Source organism: Eriocheir sinensis, chromosome 8 (genome assembly GCF_024679095.1).
Source record: "Eriocheir sinensis breed Jianghai 21 chromosome 8, ASM2467909v1, whole genome shotgun sequence".
In the NCBI taxonomy this organism is placed as follows: domain Eukaryota; kingdom Metazoa; phylum Arthropoda; class Malacostraca; order Decapoda; family Varunidae; genus Eriocheir; species Eriocheir sinensis.
This window is the reverse complement of record NC_066516.1, coordinates 5,599,073-5,622,664: the sequence shown is the minus strand read 5'-3', so window position 1 is coordinate 5,622,664 and position 23,592 is coordinate 5,599,073. Positions and strand designations below refer to the sequence as shown.

General features: G+C 46.5%; 2 protein-coding genes across 6 annotated transcripts in view; one reads left to right on the top strand and one right to left on the bottom strand.

Annotated features, from left to right (window-relative positions):
• The window catches only part of LOC126995403 (uncharacterized), a 31,273-nt gene extending 26,789 nt beyond the window's left edge, over positions 1-4,484 (bottom strand). The window contains exon 1 of one of the 5 annotated variants that reach the window (XM_050854910.1): positions 4,333-4,484. The gene's annotated coding sequence lies outside the window, so the exon portion shown is untranslated. Of the gene's footprint in view, positions 1-3,930; positions 4,003-4,064; positions 4,244-4,332 lie in introns of those variants that run through there. The other 4 variants (XM_050854912.1, XM_050854911.1, XM_050854916.1 and 1 more) reach the window with 4 other exon arrangements.
• A 2,951-nt stretch (positions 4,485-7,435) lies between these two features.
• LOC126995402 (DDB1- and CUL4-associated factor 10 homolog) lies at positions 7,436-20,436 on the top strand. The gene is given in 7 exon segments (XM_050854909.1): positions 7,436-8,226; positions 9,659-9,772; positions 10,070-10,267; positions 15,428-15,599; positions 16,254-16,357; positions 16,359-16,461; positions 17,896-20,436. Coding segments are annotated over 7 exon segments (2,148 nt in total). The 5' UTR covers positions 7,436-7,999; the 3' UTR covers positions 19,126-20,436.
• Positions 20,437-23,592: the final 3,156 nt, after the last annotated feature.

Below are 23,592 nucleotides of genomic sequence, written 5' to 3'. Positions count from 1 at the left end.
TTCCTGTTGCTAATCCACGCCTTAATCCAATCAAATACCTTCCCTCTTATCCCATGAGCCCTGACTTTATTCAACAGTCTCTGGTGAGGTACCTTATTGAAGGCCTTACTAAAATCAAGATAAACAACATCATAGCTCTCATCATTGTCAGCTGCCTCATATACTCTATTGTAAAAGGATAAAAGATTAGTGAGGCACAACTTACCTTTAATAAACCCATGCTGTGAGTCGTGAATTAAAGTGTCAGCTATTATTGACTCAATCATTTTACCTATAACTGACGTCAAACTAATCGGCCTATAGTTTTCCACAGAAGATTTGTTTCCCTTCTTAAATATTTGAATAACGTGTGCCTGCCTCCATGAAATAGGCACCACCCGTGTCTAGCGACTTCCTAAATACTTCTGTTAACTGCCCACTTATTTCAGTTTCACATTCCTTTATTACCCTGGGGAATAGTTCATCTGGCCCTGGTGCCTTGGTGACTTTAAGTCTTTCTGTCTGTCTAATCACGAGCTCCCTACTCATGTTGATGTCGGTTAATCCTTCTACTTCTTCTCCCCTGTAGATCTGTTCTCCCTGAGGTATATCATCTAATCTTTCTTTGGTAAATACAGTTAAGAAATATCTATTTAACGCCTCGCTCATTTCCTCATCTCTATCAATCAGCGTTTCTCCTGACTTAAGCGGCCCTATCTTATCCCTAACCTTGGTCTTATAAAGCTGAAAGAAGCCCTTTGGATTGGTCTTTGCTTCCCTGGCAATTCTAATCTCATAATTACGTTTTGCCATACGCGTGTTCTTTTTTACTGTTCTAGCTAAATCGTTGTAACTATCCCTTAGGTGAGTTTCCCCCCCTTTTGATTCTAACATATAGTCCTCTTTTCCTTCCTATTTCAGTTTTTAGCCTGTCTGTCATCCATCGTGGGTAATTACCTGTTGACCTGACTTCCCTGTGAGGTATAAACTGTTTCTGTCCTAGTTTAATCTCCCTGACCAGACTATTGTACTCACCCTCCAAGCTACTGACCTAACTAGTGACCTTACCAGAAATTAATGCCCCTCCCTGCTCTGGGTCCTGACCTACTTCTGATCTCACTCCCCTAAGCCTCTGCAGCTGCTTTCTTAACCCCTCGTAGTCTGCCTTCCTGAAGTCAGGTATTATTTTTTATTTATTTTATTTTTTTTTTTACAGCAAAGGAGACAGCTCAAGGGCACAAAAAAGTAAACATTAATAAAAAAAAGCCCGCTACTCGCTGCTCCTAAAAAGAATCCAAAGAGGTGGCCGAAAGATAGGTCAGTTTCGGGAGGAGAGGTGTCCTGATACCCTCCTCTTGAAAGAGTTCAAGTCGTAGGCAGGAGGAAATACAGATGAAGGAAGATTGTTCCAGAGTTTACCAGCGTGAGGGATGAAAGAGTGAAGATGCTGGTTAACTCTTGCATAAGGGGTTTGGACAGTATAGGGATGAGCATGAGTAGAAAGTCGAGTGCAGCGGGGCCATGGGAGGGGGGAGGCATGCAGTTAGCAAGATCAGAAGAGCAGTCAGCTAGGAAATATCGATATAAGATAGAAAGATAGGCAACATTATGCGGAATTTAAGAGGTAGAAGACTATCAGTATGAGGAGGAGAGCTGATGAGACGAAGAGCCTTTGCCTCCACTCTGTCCAGAAGAGCTGTGTGAGTGGAGCCCCCACATGAGATGCATACTCCATACGAGGCGGACAAGGCCCTGTATATGGACAGCAACTGTGCAGGGGAGAAGAACTGGCGGAGCGGTACAGAACGCCCAGCCTCGAGGAAGCTGATTTAGTAAGAGATGAGATATGACCTGTCCAGTTGAGATTTTGAGTTAAGGATAGACCGAGGATGTTTAGTGTTGAGGAAGGTGATAGCTGGGTGTTGTCAAAGAATAGGGATAGTTGTTTGGAAGATTGTGTCGAGTGGATAGGTGGAGAAACTGTGTTTTGAGGCGTTGAAGGACACCAGGTTCTTCTTGCCCCAATCGGAAATAATAGTAAGGTCGGAGGCTAAGCGTTCTTCAGCCTCCAGCCTTGAGTCGTTAAGTTCCTGAAGGGTGGGTCTTCTATTAAAAGAAGTTGAATAATGCAGAGTGGAATCATCGGTAGGAATGGATAGGACAGTTCGTTTTGGAAAGAAGATCATCAATGAACAACAGAAAAGAGTGGGAGATAGGACAGAACCCTGTGGGACACCACTGTTAATAGATTTATGGGAAGAACAGTGACCGTCTACCACGGCAGAAATAGAACGGTCAGAAAGGAAACTGGAGATAAAGGTACAGAGAGAAGGATAGAAACCGTGGGAGGGTAGTTTAGAAAGCAAGATTTGTGCCAGACCCTATCAAAAGCTTTTGATATGTCCAGCGCAATAGCAAAAGTTTCACCGAAAACTCTACGAGAGGATGACCAAGAGTCAGTTAAGAAGGCTAGGAGATCACCAGTAGAACGCCCTCGGAACCCATACTGGCGATCAGATAGAAGGTCAGAAGTGGAAAGGTGCTTTTGAATCTTCCGGTTAAGGATTGATTCAAAAGCTTTAGATAGACAAGAAAGTAAAGCAATAGGACGGTAGTTTGAGGGATTGGAGCGGTCACCCTTCTTAGGTACAGGCTGTATGAAGGCATACTTCCAGCAAGAAGGAAAGGTAGATGTTGACAGGCAGAGGCGAAAGAGTTTGACCAGGCAGGGTGACAGCACGGAGGCACAGTTTTTAAGGACAATAGGAGGCACTCCATCAGGTCCATAAGCCTTCTGAGGATTAAGGCCAGAGAGGGCATAGAAAACATCATTTTGAAGAATCTTTATAACAGGCATAAAGGAGTCAGAGGGGGGATGAGTAGGAGGAATATGCCCAGAATCGTCCAGAGTGGAGTTTTTAGAAAAAGTTTGAGAGAAGAGTTCAGCCTTAGAGATAGATGAGACGGCAGTGTTGCCGTCAGGACTGAGGAGTGGAGGGAAAGATGAAGAAGTGAAGTTGGAGGAGATGTTTTTGGCTAGATGCCAGAAGTCACGGGAAGAGTTAGAGAAAGCAAGGTTTTGACATTTTCTATTAATGAAAGAATTTTTGGTTAGTCGGAGAATAGATTTGGCACGATTTCGGGCAGAAATGTAAAGTTCATAATTAGCATTAGTTTGAAGGCTCTGGTATCTTTTGTGAGCTACCTCTCTATCATTGACAGCACGAGAACGTTGTGCTGTTACTGCTGACTCTATCCTCCCATTTGATATTAAATCTAATTTCCTTATGATCACTGTTACCTAATGAATCCCCAACCTTAATATTGCTTATTATGTCCTCTCTATTAGTTAACAACAAATCCAAAATATTTTCTTCCCTCGTTGGTGTTCTAATTAACTGTTTAAGGAAACTATCCTGTATCACATCTAACAAATCCTGTGCCTCTTGGTCTCTGGATAAAGTATCCCACTCTATGTTCCTATAATTGAAATCCCCAATTACACACACATTTCTATATCTTGACGCCCTACTAATTTCCTGTAAAAGGGGTTGGCTACTGTCCCTGGTAAGGTTGGACGGTCTGTAAAGTACTCCGATGACAAGCTTCTCCTTCCTACCTGTTAATTGTTTCTACCCAGAGGGATTCTGTATTGTTAACTACCTTGATTGAGTTGTTAATGACACATTTAAGATTGTCCCTGACGAAGTGCGACCCCACCCCCCACCTCAACGATCACTTCAGGATTACTCAACAAGGATTATTATAGATTACCATTAATCCTCAAACTATCACCTATCTCCTCGGCATCCCCCTTATATGAGTGAAAAAGCTTGGTGTCTGGGCCAAGGATTACTCTCGACTCCTTGGGCTACGGAAACACCTCAACGATCACGTCATTATTACTCAACAAGGATTATTATAGATTACCATTTACCCTCAAACTCTCACCGGTCTCCTCGGCGTCTGAAAAAGGTGTGTTGGACTGTTGGTGTCTGGGCCAAGGATTACTCTCGGCTCCTTGGGCTACGGAAGCACCTCAACGATTACCTTAGGATTACTCAACAAGGATTATTATAGATTACCATTAACCCTCAAACTGTCACCTGTCTCCTCGGCGTCCTACTCAAGGGGAAAGAGCCTCTCCTCCTCCTGCCTCTTATTCTTCAGTGTTTTAAAGAGCCTCAACACGGATAACGGGACTCCTTCGGCTGGACACGTTTATACACTAATCAGTAATCAACCACAAGACTTCAACAATACTTCAACTCACAACTTAAATAAATAAAGGCTTCAGTGATACTCTTGTCTTGGCTACGGCACCATGACACCACTACAAGCCTCAGTAAATACCTTCTTTAACACACAATCAGTAGTTTTCAGGCTCTTCACAGTATAAATGACCTACGTTTCTCTCAAGTCAGGCTTTGCACCACCATTCGTCAGCCAGCTGTTTCCAGGAAAGCGAGCTGCCATATAGCGCTTGAATATCCCATTGAAATACACGTTTATTATGCCTGGTTAGTGGAATTATGGGTGTACGCTTGGGAAAGGCTATTGGTTGTGCCTTTCCGTGGAAGGGGTAATGGATGACACTAATAGGCCTGCCGGGGTTGGTTATTATATTAAGATGTGGTGTTGGATTATGGCGGCAAGACCTCGTGAACTGGGAAGCCCCATGCATTATTTTCCTATTACGGATACGCCCCTTGCTTTCTTCCTCTTCCTCTTTAGCTCTCTCTCTCTTTCTCCCTTCCTCTCTTCATCTCCTTCCTCTCTCTCTCTCTCTCTCTCTCTCTCTCTCTCTCTCTCTCTCTCTCTCTCTCTCTCTCTCTCTCTCTCTTCCTTAATCTCTCCATCTCTTTAGTCATCACTTTTATGAATTCCTCTTCTCTCCCTTTCTCATGCGCTCTCATTCTTCTTCCCTTCTCTCTCTCTCTCTCTCTCTCTCTCTCTCTCTCTCTCTCTCTCTCTCTCTCTCTCTCTCTCTCTCTCTCTCTCTCTCTCTCTCTCTCTCTCTCTCTCTCTCTCTCTCTCTCTCTCTCTCTCTCTCTCTATATATATATATATATATATATATATATATATATATATATATATCTTTTTATTCCTTTCTTTTTCATCTCTCTCTCTCTCTCTCTCTCTCTCTCTCTCTCTCTCTCTCTCTCTCTCTCTCTCTCTCTCTCTCTCTCTCTCTCTCTCTCTCTCTCTCCATATGCATAATGCTTCCAATTAATTTTATACCCTAATTACCTTTTTAGTTTTATAATTGAAAGAGAACTGCATGTAGGCTATAGTTTCTACTATAATTAAAAATTAATATGATGAGAGAAAATAGCCCCACAAATATCTGACATTCGATCCCTATAGATCCGCATGATGAATACATTTTGCTGCTTATATATATGCACAGGGAAGGAGGGGGCCGGGAATCAGGGTGATAATTTGAAACAGGCCATATCTCAGAAAATATATAATACAAAGGCTACTATATCCCCTTCACTTCTAGCTGGGGCCATAGGGAGAATTTAAACTCTAAATTGTGGTGACCCCTATAATATAGGGGTCACCACAGTTTATGACGTAACCAAATCACTGGACGTAGTCTATTTTGATTTCCAGAAAGCGTTTGATAAAGTCCCACATCATAAATTACTTTACAAATTAAAGCAAATAGGTATTGACGGTCAAGTACACCAATGGATCGCGAATTGGTTGAGCAACAGCAAAGAGTGGTGATTGACGGATTTAACTCGGAGTGGGCGCCGGTCACTAGCGGCGTCCCTCAGGGCTCGGTTCTTGGCCCAATGCTCTTCATTATTTACATCAACGATGTCCATGGATGTTGGACTCAATAATCGCATTAGTAAATTTGCAGACGACACAAAATTGGTAACTCGGTTCACATTGACGAAGACAGGCAAAGCCTCCAAGAGGATTTGCACAAAATTCCAGCTTGGTCGGATAGATGGAAGATGCCCTTTAACATAGACAAGTGCTGGTCCTTTAAGTTGGAACAAGGAATAAGAAGTTCGATTACGAAATGCGCGGAGTTAAACTCAAAAGCGTTCAATGCGTTAAGGACTTGGTCTAAATCGCGTCAAACCTCAAATTCTCACAGCAATGCATCGATGCAGCAAATAAAGCGAACAGAATGTTGGGCTTCATTAAAAGAAACTTTTTATTCAAGAATAAAAATGTAAAACTTCCACTCTTCAATAGTTTAGTCAGACCCCACTTGGAATATGCGGTACAGTTTTGGTCTCCCCACCATGCAAAGGACATTGCTAAATTAGGTGTTCAGCGTCGGGCAACAAAAATGATCCCTTCCTTGCGCAACAAATCTTACGAAAAAAGGCTTTTCACCCTTAACATGTTCTCTCTTGAGAAACGTCGCCTCCGAGGAAAACTGATCGAATGTTTTAAAATACTTAATGGTTTCACGAATGTAGACAGATCAACATTGTTTATGATCGACGACACTTTGCGTACGAGGAACAATGGCATAAAACTCAAATGTAGACAAGTAAATTCAGACTGCACCAAATTTTTCTTCACCGATGTTGTAGTGCGAGAATGGAATAAGCTCCCACTGTCAGTGGTCCAGTGTAACACGATTGACTCCTTCAAAAAACAAGCTCGACCGTCACTTCCTTCAACTTAATATTAACTAAAGAGTAGAAATGCAACGTTTTTGACCCATCTGATTAATGTAGAATCACTTAGGTTTAGGACAGCTGATCAGTACGTCATATCCGCGCCAACCTATTTTCTAACTGGTTCTTTTATAGCCGCATAATAATTTCAATTTGTATATCTACTTTCACACAAATTTAATTACTTTTGTGTATTTTTGCATATAGTTTTATATAAATTTACGTTATTTTATTTGTATTATATTCATTTCCTCTCGTGATTCATTTCATTGAGTACCTACTCTACTGAATATTAAGTAAGTTAACATGCATTATATTCATCCATATGCATCGCTTTAGTAGTGTGGCTTTACTATATAATTTTATGACCCGCACTCCGCTCCATTTTTTTTTTTATTTCCCTTCCCTTCAATTTTCCTCTCGTGATTCAGTTCATCGAGTATCTACTTTACCGTACATGAAGTAAGGTACTTACATGCATTATTCATCATTATTCATCGCTTTACCATGACCCACTGTGCTGGTTCGCCCATGAGCATGATGATGACGATGATGAATGACATTGTTCTGCCAGCTGATATATGCTATAACTGATTTCCGTGGACATAGAGGCATACACCGCATTTATTCATTATCTCCGTCAAACAGGATGATGAGGCACAGTGAAATCTCAACGTACGTCATTATTTTTCATTATATTCATCACGTGACATTGACACACATTTAACAAACCCCTATTAAAGAGACTTACCCCAAGGCCCGCCACAGGCTAAAACACACACAAAACTGGATGGAACTAATTTCTGCGCCGTAAACCATCGAAATAAGGAACAAATGACCCAATTTTGTGCCACTATTTACGTCTGTTAAGAAATGTTTGTTTGGGTGGACGAGAAGAAGAAGAAGAAGAAAGTTTTTGTTGGAGGCGAGGACGGCCGAGAAGTTACGTTAGCCTCCTTCCTTTATCTTTTGGCGGCCCTGTGTCTTAGGGTGAGGGAGGATAAGCAGTGTAATGCCATTGGAAAGCAAAGTGTGGGGATAAGCAGAAGAGAGGACCAGAAGGAGGAGGACTCACGAGGAGATACAGGTCTGAAGAGGAAGAAGAAGAAGGCAGCAGCGAGTTGTCTTTCATGCTGTCGTTCATAAATTATAGTGCGCTGGTGTCTTAGATAAGCCAGTGTAACGCCATTGGAGAGCAGTGTGCGAATAAGCAGAGGAGAGGACCAGGAGGAGGAGGACCCACGAAGTCGTACAGGTCCTAAGAGGAAGAAGAAGGCTGCGAGTCGTCTTTCATGCCTCAGCTGACGACCTCGCCGCCCTGCACGACCCTCGAGAGGACGCAGCGGACCCCCTGACGAGAAACAATGCCGAAGGTGAAGTCAGGCCGTGTGTATGGCGGCGTGTTCCCCGAGTACGAGCTGCGGCGCCGCGAGGCTGGGCTGCGGCCTGGCCTGGGCTGGGAGTCTGGGCTGCGGCGCTGCCTCTACTCGGCCATCACGCCATGCACCTCCTGGGACCCTCACGACCACGACCCCAAGACGGGATTCGTCGGTCACGGGGGGGTCTTCAACCTGGAGTTCTCGCCTGATGGGTAAGGGGGGAGGGGAGGCTCTTTGTCCACACACACACACACACACACACACATGGGATGTGGCTATTTTCTGAGCCCGCCTTGTCCAGTTGTAAAGGCCAAGTCCAGCTCATCCGGTAGGAAGACTCCCGCCAGCTGATCAGGCCAGCTTGTTCTTATATTCACCTTGTCACATGTTAGCCGAGTCAGACATCATAAACATGTATGTTGAGGATAATATTTAGAGGCTAACATTGTTATATTGTTGACGGCCCTGTGGAGTGCTGCGCTGGCGGTGGAGCAGGGCCTTAAACCTCATCAATGGTAAATGGTAGAATTTATAACAGACAATCACTTCTTGCTGGCAGAACTGGGCTCGTCCAGCAGCCACTCAGCTCACTGGATGGGAATAAATCCTTTTCTGTTAGACAGTAGACATGTTTACCTTTTGGTGTCAGTGGATGCTGCTGCTGTCTTCAGAGGTAGAACAGGAAAAGTAGTGAATACACTAAGTACAGAGCTTCAGGTATTTTTCTTGTTTTAGTTCCTCTGCACCGTGGAGTTTAACACTATTTTTTCTGACATATCTTGTTGCACCATTAATATTTTTTAATTACCATTTTGTATTGAAATTGCTAAATGGTGGGATTAAGGGGAGTCAAAGCCCCCTATTATGAGGTGATGTTAGGTTTCGTTAAATTTGTTAAGTAATCGTTTACGATAAACACTTCTGATACACCTGCACTGTGGAGTATATCAGAAGCGGCAATCGAGGTGGCGACTTAACTCCGGCAGCAGTAGAGTCTATCTTCTTTGTGGTCTTTTGAGGGCTAAAGTACTTATTTCCCCCATTTCTGCATTTTGTAGGGATGAAATTATTATGTCTAGTGAGTTTTGATGTGTTTGCAATTTGTGTTATTTATGTTTGCTAAAATCAGTAGCTTCTGGGAAGGGTGGGAGGGGAAACTAGTGATTATCACAGGTAATAGACAGTGGATTGATTGAAAGCATATTGAAGTTACCAGAAATAAGCAGTTTTGTACGCTTTTGTAAGATTGGTGAAATTACATATTTACTGAGCTCCTTACACACAAGCTGCAGGGACTCCCTTGGGGCAGCAGGATGGGGATAACGTAACTTCTTGTTCTTTGTTCTTTAATGAAGTGTATAACATTTCTTTGTCAAAATACTCATTCCAGTCCAAGAGAGGTGAAGGTTCCCTAAATCTACTTTTCTTGAAACCATGTATTGTTTGTTTGCATTGCTGCTCAGTATTCACCTCACCTTGTTGGATTTACCTAGTTTTAGTATACAGGATTTGAGTTCATATCATGAGACTAAACCAAAACAAAACAAAAACAATCCTGCATATCATGAAACTAAACCCAACCAAAACAGACACAATCCTGCCTGTCATCTCATTCATGTGTTGTTGTTGTGGTCGTTGGCGCAGGAGTCACCTGGTGGCGGCGTGTGAGCAGCGGGCGGTGATGGTGTTTGACCCACTATCTCGACGGCAGGTCCACCACATCCCCCACGCCCACGATAACTGTGTCAACTGTATCAAGTGAGTGTGGGGGGAAGGAAGGGAGGGAGGGAGTGTGAGTGGGTGAGTGACAGAGAGATTGAAAATTTTGAATAATCTTGGTCTGTTTATTTTTTCATCTCTACCTCTTTATCACTGAGAGAGAGAGAGAGAGAGAGAGAGAGAGAGAGAGAGAGAGAGAGAGAGAGAGATTAAAAATTTTGAATGACCGTGCTTTATTTCCTCTTTCATCATCATTTTTTCTTTTTCACTGTATCCTGCTTTCCTCTGTACCTGTTCCTCTTCACCTCACTCATGTCCTCCCTCTCCTCCCTCCAGGTTCCTAGACTCCCGTGTGTTCGCCTCCTGCAGTGATGACCATACGGTGGCGCTGTGGGACGTGCGGAACCTCAAGCGCCGCATCCGCCTCCTCCAGGGGCACAGCAACTGGGTCAAGAACATCGAGTATTCAGCCGCCGATGGCATCCTCGTCACCTCGGGCTTTGATGGCAAGATCCTAGGCTGGGACATAAATGGGTGAGCGGGTGGTGATCATTCTTCCTTCCCTTTCTTTCCTGCACAAGGGAAATATATTCTCCATTCTGCCTAAACTCATCACGGACAAAGTTTGACCTGTATTTTTTTTCCTTCTAATTTTCTGTTTCTAAATACAGTCATCCCTCAAATAGTACGGTTTCCAATAGTACGGTTTCGGTTTTATACGGATTGTCATAGAATATTTTTTTAGGATTTTTAAATTTCCCGCTCGTTGCACCAAGTAGCCATAGCATGAGTGGCAACACTGTTCTACCAGACTGCCAGCCATGCACATCCCCTCAGTCCGTGTGTGTGCACAACATCAGGAACACTGTTCTGCCAGATTGAAACCTATGTGCTTTCCCTAAGTCCATGTGTGTGCACAACCTCAGCTATGCTTCTCCATTACCACATAACATGAACATGGGACCCAAGAGACAAGCCAAAACACCTACTGAATGCACCCCAAAGCATTCGAGAAAGCTGTTCACCTTGCAGAAGAATTCAGATTTAGAAGAAGTTACGTTTTGGTATGAGTTGATTTGCGGTAGGGAGAGCTTACCACGTGAACTGGTCCCGCCTGGCTCAGCTTCTACTCACCGGCCAAAGCTGCTAGTTATGCATTTTCTGCTGTAGTGTTTCCATGCCGGGCAATGGAGCCATCCTGGCAGCGCTGCTCCCTTCCACATTGTCAATAAGCGAGCCATGTCATACACTCACACTCTCTTACTCTCTACCACAATTTCTGTTGCTCTCTAATTCATACTTAAAATAAGATACAAAACGGTAATTGTGGAGATTGACTCCGCGCCTCCAAAATACGACATTATGCCTCCATATTATATAGTTAAGGGACGCATATTTAAACTACTCCAACTGAATTTGAAATATCCTGACCTCTAACGGGGGGCTTCGCCCCCTTCGACACCCCTGTTGTGGTAACACTATACTGTAACTACAGCAGAAAATGGATAACTGGCAACTTGGGCCCGTGGGTAATAGCTGAGCCAGGTGGGACTCGGATTCCGTAGGAGTGCCCAGGAGTGTTTCTAGGGGGGGGGGGCACTAATTTTATACGGATTTTCGAATAGTACGGGGGTCCTGGGTCCCTAACCCCTGTACTATTTGAAGGACGACTGTACTCTCTTTCTTTTCTTCTTCTAAATTAGATCGATATAAAAGTCTAGCCAGTATTTCTGAATGCATCAGCACCTCAGTTTGCCTGTTTGAAAAGCCTCCCATAGAAGTTGTTGGGATTTTCATGGAGTGTTTTGTGATCCTTGTGACATGACCTCTTCACCATGAACGGGAAAAACACGCATTAAAACCTGGTCAATCTTCTCTATGGCCTTGGAAAATAGTCGTAATGGGAGCCAGGTACAGTGGTACCTCGTGATTTGAACGCCTTTCAATTCAAACAATTCCCAATTTGAACACATTCATCAAACAAATTTTGTCCATTAATTCGAATGTGCGTCGCAATTTGAACACAAACAAACGGCTGCAGACGAAGCCACCGGTGTAGCTAGGTCAGTGAATGTGATACCACGGACTCCTGCCTCAAAAACCTCCAACTCGCAATTGCCATTTTTTCCCGTACACTCCCCTGAAAAATAGCCCAATTGCGCAGGACAACAATGTGTATAACAGTAGTACTTACCACTACTTCATGTAAAATGACACCGGTCAGGAAGAAAATTAAGTGACTTAATGCCTGTACCTAAACCAACTAGTGGATGGCTGTACATCAAACCTGACAACATGTGCAAGACACGCTGTTTCCTTAGTAGACAGGAATCATTGAGGTAAGACAGACCTTCTTCATAAAACTGTTTAACTTCATTTGATTGATAAACACAAACAATTTATGGATAATACTGAAGAGATACAGTATTGAAAAGATTGGTTATTATTCTATACAGTCACCCCCCGCCGTTCGCGGTCTCACCCATCGCGGTTTCGCGTATTCGCGGTCAACTAATTGTGACCCCCCCCCGCTTATACGCGGCCCCAGTTTCGCGTATACGCGGATGCATTGACGCTAAATAGGAAGGCAGAGAGGAGGGAGGGAGGCAGAGAGGAGGGGGGAAGGGAGAGAGGAGGAGGAAGGCAGAGAGGAGGGAGGAGGAGGCAGAGAGGGGGGAAGGAGAGAGGAGGAGGCGGGGCAATGGACGTTAAGGCGGTGTCACACTAGCACTTTTTCCATCGATTAATGCCATTTCCGTCGATTTTTCATCGTTCCGCATGAACTTATCGCATGAATTTGTCAGACGATCAGGATCGTTTCCGCCTGCAAATTTCCGCCTTTGTTTACATTTCCAAGACCAAGACCGAGACTTTCCGCGTGGCTTCAACCTGTCTCAAACTCTCCTTCAGTGACAGCCTTCCTCATCCTGGTGTCACTTCTGGCAATAAGAGGTGTCACTAACTCCAGAAGTCTGTGGTACTGGCTCTTGTCCAACCTGATCCAATTCCTCAGAGTCTCATGATCCTCTAAACTCAGCTCTTTTAACAGCCTGTGGTACACACTTTCTCTTTCCCCGAGGCCAACCATGAGCGCATCCATGCACGCTTTTTGGCTTGTTTAGCTCTCTAAGTCTCACAATACACAGTATTAGGTTCAGAGCAGCGTATCTTTGCATAGCGTGGACTCCATGTTTGTTTACATTCCATGGTCTGTGCCGACGGAAAGTTTCAGACAAAACACCGTTTGTGTGTGACAGGCGCAGCCAAGATATCGCGATTTTCAGAAAAACGACGGAAAAAGTTGACGGAAAAAGTGCTAGTGTGACACCGCCTTTAGGTTGCTCCTGAGTGACGTCACGGTTAGACTGTGACGTCATGCTTTCCTATTGGCCAGCAGCTCACTCAGGGACGACTGCTATTGGTCGAGATTTTCTCATAGCAACATTATCCTAAAAAAAAAAATTCACGCGCCGCCACACTGCAGTGTTGCCAGATTGGGCTACTTATCGCAAATTGGGCTACTTTTGGGAACGAAAAAAACATGTTTTATATGACGTGTCAGAGGTGACTTCCCCAAATGCATATTTTCCCATAGGGTTATAGTCCCGCTGTCATGTTTCAGATCGCTACCAAGTCCGAAGAAATACCCGCGAACGGCGGGGGATGACTGTATTTACAAGTGCCATTTTGCACTTATCTTTTAACATTCTTACTTTACATATGAGTTCAACAAACACTGAAGCACATTCAAGTTTGAAATTTCACACTTCTTTAAGTTTTAAAAATATACTAGAATATTACAACAACTAGACTTAAGATGAAGAATGATAATAAAGAAATATGATGCATGAACTTTATACCCGTTACCCCTCTGAATGTTGATGTCTCTGCCATGTTTGTTTACATCTCAAAGCAGTGCTGTCGAGTCGATAAGACAGACCAATTCTGGTAGGTCTCAGCAAATATTAAATGTCTTTAATGTATTTATTTGAGTGATCTGGCCACAGGGCACAACATAAACCCATAAAAATGTAAAAAAAAAATATGAGGATTTTGGGGCCTGCAACGGATTATTTTTTTCTACAATAATTTCAATGGGATAAATTGCTTCCTAATTCGAACATTCTCAATTTGAACAACCCAAATGAACCAATTAAGTTCGAATCACAAGGTACCACTGTACAGGTAACTCTTGATTTACGCGAGTATTGTGTCCTTGAAGAGGTCGCATAAATCAAAAATAATGTAAATCAAACAAGAGGTAGGTTTCTATCAAAAAATAAATATTCACTTCATTCAGTGGAGAGAGAGAGAGAGAGAGAGAGAGAGAGAGAGAGGATATCCACTCAGGCACTCAGTCTCAGCCTCACTCGTGTGAGGAAGAAATGAGGGACATCATGAGCTACTGGCTAGTATTGGTACTGGTACCAAGCAGTCTGGTACCGATACCGTACCGTATAGCTAGTACTGTTAGTATCAGTACTGGTACCGGTACCTGCCCACCCCTATTGTTGAGTAGCGTGGCAGCGTGGGTACTGTATCTTTGTTTAAGTGGCGCGCAGGAAGAACTGAGCTCAGCTGTGTGGCTGCAGCGCCTTGTGAATCCAGTTGTGTGAGACATCTGGTGGCCACTCCATAAAATATCACGTATAAGTGAAACAAACGTGTAAATTAAACAATTATTTGGATTTTGGACCCTGCGTTATTTTAAAAAAGGCGTAAACCAAACTCGCATAAATCGAGAGTTACCTGTACGTTAAAGAATATGGACCTATGCATTTCTCTTATGTACAGTACTGTCTCCAAGTTTGCGATAAATAGGTCGATGATGCGGGTCGCAAATGTTGAAATCGCAAACTTTGAACCATTATTCTTATGGGGAAAATGGAAAACTGTTGACATCTTGCGCTTGGCCACCCATCCGGGTGGCTAAGCGCATGTGTGCAGATGGCCCCGGCCACGCGCTGGGCCCGAGCAGCTGATGATGGTGATGGTGGTGATAAGTGTCGGCATCCTGGCCTTTGCATCGGCGCCGCCTGAACGGTGTTTTTGTCGGGGCCCGTGTGTGTGTGGCTGTGTTTTTATGTTCCCAGGCTTCTCAATTTGCCAATTCTTGTTTTCCACATGTTGCACGGGACCCCTTTCTTTTCTTCCATCTCTTCTTTTTGAAAAAGAAGAGATGGAAGAAAGGAAAGGGGTCCCGCACAACATGTGGAGAGGAGAATTGGCAAATTGAGGAGCCTGGGCCCACAATGGGCACAGTCACACACATGCGGGCCCCAGTGAAATTGACGTTTGGGTAGTGCCAATGCGGGGGCCATGCCGCTGACACTCATCATCACCGTTGCCATCATCAGCCGCCCGTCAGCTGCTCGGGCCATCGTGCAGCCGGGGCTGCTTGCACACATGCGCCTGGCTGCCCGGATCCCATTCACCATGCTTCCCGTGGCCAATGGAAAGGCCCAGGGGGTGGGTAAGAGCGAGAATGAGAGTCCAGGACCACAACAAGGTGTGAAAAAAAACAGTTTTAGCAGCCTATTCCTTTTCCTTTTCCTTTTGGGTCATATCACAATTTCAGTTTTCAATAAAACTCGAATTTTTTGGGTCCCTATCGCAAACTCGGTGAATCGCAAACTTGAAACTCGCAATCCTGGAGACTGTACTGTATGTACGTGTGTTTTTTTGTCCTCCCAGGTACACGGAGGAGAGCCTGCTGCCAACGGAGCTCTTCAAGATGCAGGGGCTGATGCGGATGCGACTGAGCCCAGATTGCAGCAAGTTGGTCATGTGCACCACCGGCGGATACATGGTTTTGGTGCACAACCTGAGCCTCGAACACCTCGCCCAGGACCTTCAGGACTTCAAGGTGAGGGAGAGGGAGGGAGAAGGAAAGGAGAGGGAGAGGTGGTGAGGTAGAAAGGTAGAGAGGGAGATGGAAATATTTATAGAGGTGGAGAGGGTAGGAGAAAGGTGAAGTAGGAAGGTAGAGAGGTAGATGCAAAAGTAGAGAGAAAGGAAGGAGAGAGGCTGGAAAGAAAAAAGGAAGAGGGGGAGAGAAAAGGTAAGAAGAGAGGAGGTGAGGAAGAAAGAAAGAGAAGGAGATGCAAATGGAGAGAAGAGAGAGAGAGAGAGAGAGAGAGAGAGAGAGAGAGAGAGAGAGAGAGAGAGAGAGAGAGAGAGAGAGAAAGAGAGAGAGAGAGAGAGAGAGAGAGAGAGAGAGAGAGAGAGAGAGAGAGAGAGAGAGAGAGAGAGAGAGAGAGAGAGAGAGAGAGAGAGAGAGAGAGAGAGAGAGAGAGAGAGAGAGAGAGAGAGAGAGAGAGAGAGAGAGAGAGAGAGAGAGAGAGAGAGAGAGAGAGAGAGAGAGAGAGAGAGAGAGAGAGAGAGAGAGAGAGAGAGAGAGAGAGAGAGAGAGAGAGAGAGAGAGAGAGAGAGAGAGAGAGAGAGAGAGAGAGAGAATTTTATAAGTTCATTTGTGTTATTTTCTACTAATCCCCTTCCCCTCCATCCTCTCCCCCACCAGCCGAACATGTACCGCCTGATGCAGCTGTCAAACACGCCGCTGCCGCAGGCCGCCATGTTCACCCACCTGTTCTATGCCCAGCGGAACCGCGTGGAGTTCATCTCGACTTCCCACACCTCCCAGCGAGGAGGTGATCCACTCCCTGCAGGTGCATCCCCAGGGCTGGTGCATCCTGTCCCGCAATACCTCCATGGAGGACTCATCTGAGGTAAGGCCGGGTGCTGTGTGGTGATGGTGGTGATGTTGGGGTGTTGTTGTTTGGTGGTGGTGGTGGTGGTGGTTAAGGGGCATGCCTGGGTCTTTTTACTGATTGCCCTACAGGTTTGAGATGTTGATATATCATTAACCCGTCCGCTGCGATTGACACCGAACTTGCCTTCACTGGTAGCCTGGTAACATATAGTCCCAGGTCTTTCTCTGCCTCTGTGGTGGATAGTGGAATGTTTCCCCATGTGGTATTGGTGTGCTGGATATCCCCTCCCAAGGTGCAGAACTTTACATTTTCCTTCATTGAATTGTAGCAGCCACTTTTGTTCCATTCCTGTATCTTGGTGATGTCTTCTTGTAGGAAATCCGCAGTCAAGGAGTTAATATACTCAGGTAAATTATTTCAAAAATTTTAAAAGTTGTGTGCTATCTTAGCCATTAATTTTCAGTTTATCAATTATAAAAAAAAAATGCCATAGAAAGCACCATTCCATGTGGAGTGGCGTGTAAGTCACAAACAACAACACAGCGGGGGATTTAAATTTTGCTGTAGCCGCCCTGTTTTTAAAATATCACCGAAATCAGCTTCTTCACTGATAGTTCTCACTGTTCTCTATGCGCTGAGCGAAGAAATAGTTTTTTTGTTGATTTAGAAAAATATTCACCAAAATCACAGCCAGGCTCGGCCACTGAGGGGTGTGTTTGTACCTCTGTCTGCCCTGTTCCTCTTTCTGTCTGCTTTGTTCCTCTCTTCCTCTCTCTTTGTTATTCTCTCTGCTCCTCTCTGTCTCCTCCTCTTTCTCCGTTCCTCTTTGTTCATCTCTTCCTTGGTCCTCTATGTTCATCTGTGCCTTGTTCATCTCTGTTTCTCTCTTGGCTCATCTCTGCCTTGTTCCTCTTTATTCCTCTTGTTCATCTCTTCCTTACTCCTCTTTGTTCATCCCTCTTAGTTCATTTTTGCCTTATTCCTCTGCTCTTCTGCTTTTTCCTTCTTTGTTCCTCTTTGCTCCTCTCTTTGCTCATCTGTGTCTAGTTCCTCTCATTGTTCATCTCTTTGTTGTTTCTCTTCGCTCCTCTCTCTCTGCTTTGTACCTCTTACTGTCTGTCATTCTTGTAACATCTCCATGGCAGACTCCTATTGCTGAGTGCTATAGGTGACTTGATGGCTTAGTGCACTGTGCAGACTCATTGCTGAGTGCTGGGTGTAGTGTGTTGAGTCATTGCTGAGTGCTGGGTGTAGTGTGTTGAGTCATTGCTGAGTGCTGGGTGTAGTGTGTTGAGTCATTGCTGAGTGCTGGGTGTAGTGTGTTGAGTCATTGCTGAGTGCTGGGTGTAGTGTGTTGAGTCATTGCTGAGTGCTGGGTGTAGTGTGTTGAGTCATTGCTGAGTGCTGTGTCGCCGAATCAGAGCTGAGGGCCACTGTTATACCTTCCAGTGGAGCTGTGTGCATGACATCCAGGAGCTCGGTGTGACGGCCTGCAAGGACCAGGATGAGGACGAGGACAATGCAGACACTGGTCCTGCCGATGACCTGCTGTCCTACGATGACGTGCCGCCCGCCGCCACCCCCGAGCCTGAGGTGCATGTCGGGAGCAGCGGTGGCGGCGGTGGCGGGGACAGCGGAAACGGTAACGGCAACCTACACCTCTCAGTCACCTTTAGCCCCAGGATGGAGATAACGCTACGCCACAGCCCCAGGGACGAGGTGGATGACGGGGGCGGGGGTGGGGGCGGGGGCGGGGGCGGTGGTGGTGGTGAGGCAGGAGGCAGTGGCGGCGGTGGTGGTGGTGAGGGGGGGGTGGCAGTGGGGGGGGCAGGGATAGCTGTGGGTGGTGGGGGTGGTGGCGGCGGAATTGACATCCAGTTCCGCTTCACATCGATGGATGTGTTTGAGGCGCTGGAGCACATCCGGGAGCGGCGGGAGGAGCAGCGGCTGAGGCAGGACCGCCAGCGCCCCGCCCGGGAGGCCGCCGACAGTGGCAGTGGCAGTGGCAGTAGCGGCAGCGGCAGTGGCAGTAGTGGTAGTGGTGGTGGCTCCTCCTCCAGTGGCGGCAGCAACGGCGAGGCATCCTGGGAAGCCCTCCCACGCCTCAACCGCAACATGACCTTCAGCCTCAGGAACAGGCGTGAGGCAGGCCGGGAGGGCAGCGGTCGGGAGAACACGGCTGCGGGGTCCGGCGGTAACAGCGGCGGCAGTGGCGGCAGAACAGCCCCCTCAGCCTCCCTAGACTCCCAGAATGCTTTCTACATCCGCACGGGTTCAGGCAACCACCGCGCCATCTTGCTGCTGCGGCCAGGCCAGAACTACCCGCGTTACTACCGTACAGTGGACCCAAACCACAAGATTGCGCGCAACATCCCGCGCCTCACCCACTACATCGAGGAGCCCAATGTGGGCCGTGGCTTCATCAAGGAGCTCTGCTTCAACTCTGACGGCCGCCTCATCTGCTCGCCCTACGCCCATGGGGTGCGGCTCATGATGTTCGACCGCAACTGCTCGGAGCTGTCCACCTGTGTCCAGGACAAGCCGCAGACGCTCTACGATGTCTCCACCAGCAACTGCCACTCAAACTGCGTGGTCAGCACCAAGTTCTCCCCGACACACTGCCTTCTAGTCTCTGGCTGCCTCAATGGCAAGATCGTCTGGCACCAACCGGTTCTCTAGTGCCGCAGCGAGGGCTGGTGTGCTGTCGTGTATCTCATGATGGGGTGGGCAGGTGTGGGGAGGGGTGGGGTGAGGCTTTGGCTAAGCATCAGTGTGAGGGCCTGGAGGGGGTGAGTCTGGTGTTGGGATGAGTGAGGCGAGCCACCCTGCCAACACTGCTGTGTGCCGCAGCGCCCAACGGCAGGCTGCCAGACACTGTGTGGCTGCAGGAGTGCCTTGCAGCTGTGTGTGTGTGTGTGTGTGTGTGTGTGTGTGTGTGTGTGTGTGTGTGTGTGTGTGTGCCCCTCCATGACCTGGTGACCCCTGTGCCCCGGTATGCCCCGTATCACTGTGCCCCATAGTGGCCCTAGAAAATGAGTGGCCCTTGTAATGCCCCAACAGCCCCGTGTGTGGGCCCCGGAGTGTCCTTACAGCCCCTGTCTGTGGGCCTCACGCTGCCCCAGGAACAGTGTGCCCTGTGAACCCCTGCCCCGCCGCCGAGAGCTGGACTCAGTGCGTGGGGCTGAGCTGTGAGGAGAGACGCTGACTTCCGACAGGGTGGGGGAGGCAGTGCCCAGGGCCCCGCTGCTGCCCCCACCCCCTGCCTTCTGTGCCCCTCCCTCGGCCTTGGAGGACCCAGCGCTGCCTGCTACTGGCCTTCACTTCAGACCCACAGCAGCAGCAGCAGCATCTATTTTTGTTCCCATTTTTTTTTTTTTTTAAATAACCTTTGCCAATTTCTTTTTCTGAAGTCTTCCTTTATTTCTGTGGGAAGAGGAGGCGATGAGCTGCCGTGGCCCCAAGTGTCTTGCTCAAAGTGATGCTGACCGCAGCAGCAGCAGCACAGCGCCCTTGCTGCTCCCTCGCATGGCAAAGGCCGAGAGAGGGAGAGGACGCTGTGTGTAGGTGTGATGACGCTGTTTGTGTGTGTGGCAAGCCCATGGAAGTTGTGTGTACGCATGTCAAATGTGTGTGTGTGTGTGTGTGTGTGTGTGTGTGTGTGTGTGTGTTGTTCTGTTCAATCGCTGGCAGAGGAGGATAGGCAAAGGAAGTGGTGGTGATGGTGATGAAGATGGTGATGAGTCTGCTGTTGTATCATGTGTGCAGGAACCAAGCTAAATTTTTACACCAATGAACAAGACCAGAAATCATTCATTATACCCAACTTCATTATTACTGTTATCATTACTATCATTATCATTACTATCATTATTATTATTATTATTATTATTATTATTATTATTATTATTATTATTATTATTATTATTATTATTATTGTCTTCTTTTTTGCAACATCTTTATAGTTTTCTCATGTTAAATTTATTTAATCGACATTGGCATTTTTATTTCCTTTCCTTGGCATTGTGTGGCTTGGCTGGGTCAGGTCAGGTCAGGGTAGCTGGTGACCTCACGCTGGGGGAGTCATGCATAGACTACTGTACTGATTACTATAACATTACTTAAGAACATCTATGTACAGTTTGAGTTACAATTACTACTCTTACCAAACTCCCACCGACTCGTTTCAATTACTATTACAATAACAATGACTATAACAATGGGAAGGAGTAGTAGATAAGTTTTTTTTTTTTTTTGGGGGGGGGGGGGTATGTCTTATTGTGGTGGTGATGTTGGTGGTGATGATCTTGATGTGGCTGGTGGTGGTGGTGATGGCGACATGACTGGTGGCGGTTGTGGTGGTGGTGGTGATGATGATGGTATAACTGGTGGTGATGATGATGGTATAAATGGTGGTGGTGATGATGGTGGTGATGGTATAAGTGATAGTAGTGATAGTGGTGGGTTGTAAGTGGATAGTGACTATGACGAGAGAGAGAGAGAGAGAGAGAGAGAGAGAGAGAGAATCAACCATGGCTGAAAAAGTTGAAAAAAAAAAAAAAACGTGAATATGATGTGAATGTGAGTTGATTTAAATGGCTAATTACAACAAGGTAGCCTACTTAAATTTACAGTAAAGAACTATCATTAAATCTGGATAATCATCATAATGTATCATCGTAGTGGCGGAGAGGAACACACCACGTAGTAGGCTATCTCAGACGCAATCCACCACTCGCATCAACAATTTCCAAAGGCCAAAAATTAGATCAATCGGGTACTTACGAGTGTTCTTTTAGGTTCCTGGGTTCAGACAAAGGGTCAAACCACCAGAAGAACCATAATACTACCCATGGAAATGTCCACAACTACTCCGAGAGCCTTGATAAAAAAATAATGTAGGGTCAGTCTTTACCAAGTTTAGTACATGTTTGACAAGACTTTCGTAGGAGTTTCGAGCATTTCCAGGGGTAGCTTTATGACCCTGGTGGTGGTTAGACCCTTTTTCTGTACCATGAACCTAAAAGAATACTCATTAGAACCCGACTGGTCTCCTTTTTGGCTCTAGGAAGTAGTTGATGTGAGCGGTGGAAAGCATCTTGAGAATGCCGACCCAGCAGTCTCGCCCAAGGAAGTTGCGGAACCTCGGCCGGAGCAAGACACGGCAAAAGGTAAGATCCCATTTGGATTTTGTTTTACTATATAATATGGTTCTGTAGTCGTCCGTGAGCTATGTAACGCGACGAACGACATAGACTTATGGCTGAATGAGCTTCTGAGAATAATTATATGCTGTTTGTAGGAGGTAAGGTGAGCTGATGTGTGTTCTAATGGGAGCGTTGTAATGTCCTTCCTCTGTCTGTCAATATGCCTGTCTGTCTCACTGGCTGAGTGGTTATACATCTCAAGGCAAGTATAGAGAAGGTATCGTCATACAGGCGAGAGGAAATCACTCGTTGGCAAATCCTATAGCCTTCACGCTTGGCCCCGCCCCATCCTCGTCGTCTGCCCAAACCGACGACTGCACACACCTCACTCTCACCCTGTTTCCTGACCCCAACATTCATTTTTACGAAAAACTGAGACCATCTTCCTGAGAAAATTCTGCATCACACGAGCATAAAATTGTAACCATAATGTAAAATTACACATACGAAAATCAGAGTTAAATGAAGAATATATTTTCTTGCTTATTTTTCAACTCCTTAGATATCTGCATGCTTTTCTGCTTCTGATGGTGTGTGGTACGTCCCGAGGTAAAAATATACATAGGGTCAAAATCGCCTACGAACATAAGCCGAGTCGTGACGGGGTTCATTCGCATCGGCTTTTGTTTACTCAAGTCAGACTCGCCGCTCACCTCAAGCCTTGGCCTTGGGGCTGCACGTGAGCGGCGAGTCTGACTTGAGTATACAAATGCCGATGCACATGAACGCTGTCACGGCACGGCTTATGTTCAGAGGCGATTTTGACCCTATGCGTATTTTTGCCTCGGGACGTACCACACACCATCAGAAGCAGAAAAGCATGCAGATTTAGGATCTGTGCTTAAAAAAGTGATGCGACGAAAACCAGCAGAGTACTAAGGAGTTGAAGGGAAATAAGTGCAAGAAAATATTGTTATGCTCCACTTGTCTACCCCTCACACAGGCAGACAGGTGCTCTCCCAATTACTTAAACTGGGCTCGCTATGGAAAACACAGTGCTCCCACGAGGCGGACAGCAGACACAAAGACACTCCGGCGGACACACTCGCACACACCCACAGAGCACACAGCGAGGCACAATTAAATACAGGGCGGACTTTCTTGGGGTTTACTAAGCAATAGCACGTTGTACAATCCTTATAGTCCAAGGGGGAGGCAGTCAAGGCACAAATCACAGGCGATTAAGTCCTAAGGCACAGAGCACAGGCGAGCGCGTCCTTTGTCTTCTCTCCGTCTCCACTCTTCCTCGCCGCATGGCGTCCCTCTCCAGCCCGCCCCCTCAACGGGGCCGCAGTGAACCCTCATTACGTCACGTGGCGCCAATTACAATTTAAACTAAGCTAAGCCTTGGCGTAACACTACCCCCCCCTTAAGCGCAGGCGACCCGCCTCGCCAACTTAACAAAACAAATAAAACATAACTGGGGAACTAAACAAATCATTCTGTATCAAAATCTGTAAGCCATCCTGGCCTCCTCCTCTCACGTCTTGGTCGTCGCGGTGGAGGTGAGGGCGAGGGAGAGGCAGCGGGCTGGTCCAGGTCACCAGCAGAGCCGGCCTCCAGGTCGGCGTCTCCACCTGCCTCCTCCTCCACATCATCCGCGACCTCGACGTCCACCGGGTCAAGTTCTGCCCGGTCCTCCTCGTCACTACTGGGGTAGTCAGGGTCCTCCTCAGCGCCAGTACCCCAGGAGTAACGGCCCGGCCCATGGTAGCGCCAGAGCCGGTCAACGTGGACGACAGAGGAGCGTTTGCGGCCCCTCCTGATGCGGTAGGTGACAGCGGACAGGACTGCAATCACCGTGTAGGGCCCCTCCCAGGGACTCTGCAGCTTCGGTGATAACCCTTTCTTCCGGCGAGGGTTATGCAGCCACACTCTGTCACCCACCGCATACTTCACGTCCCGCATGCGGCGATCGTAGTAGTCCTTCATCGCCTGGCCT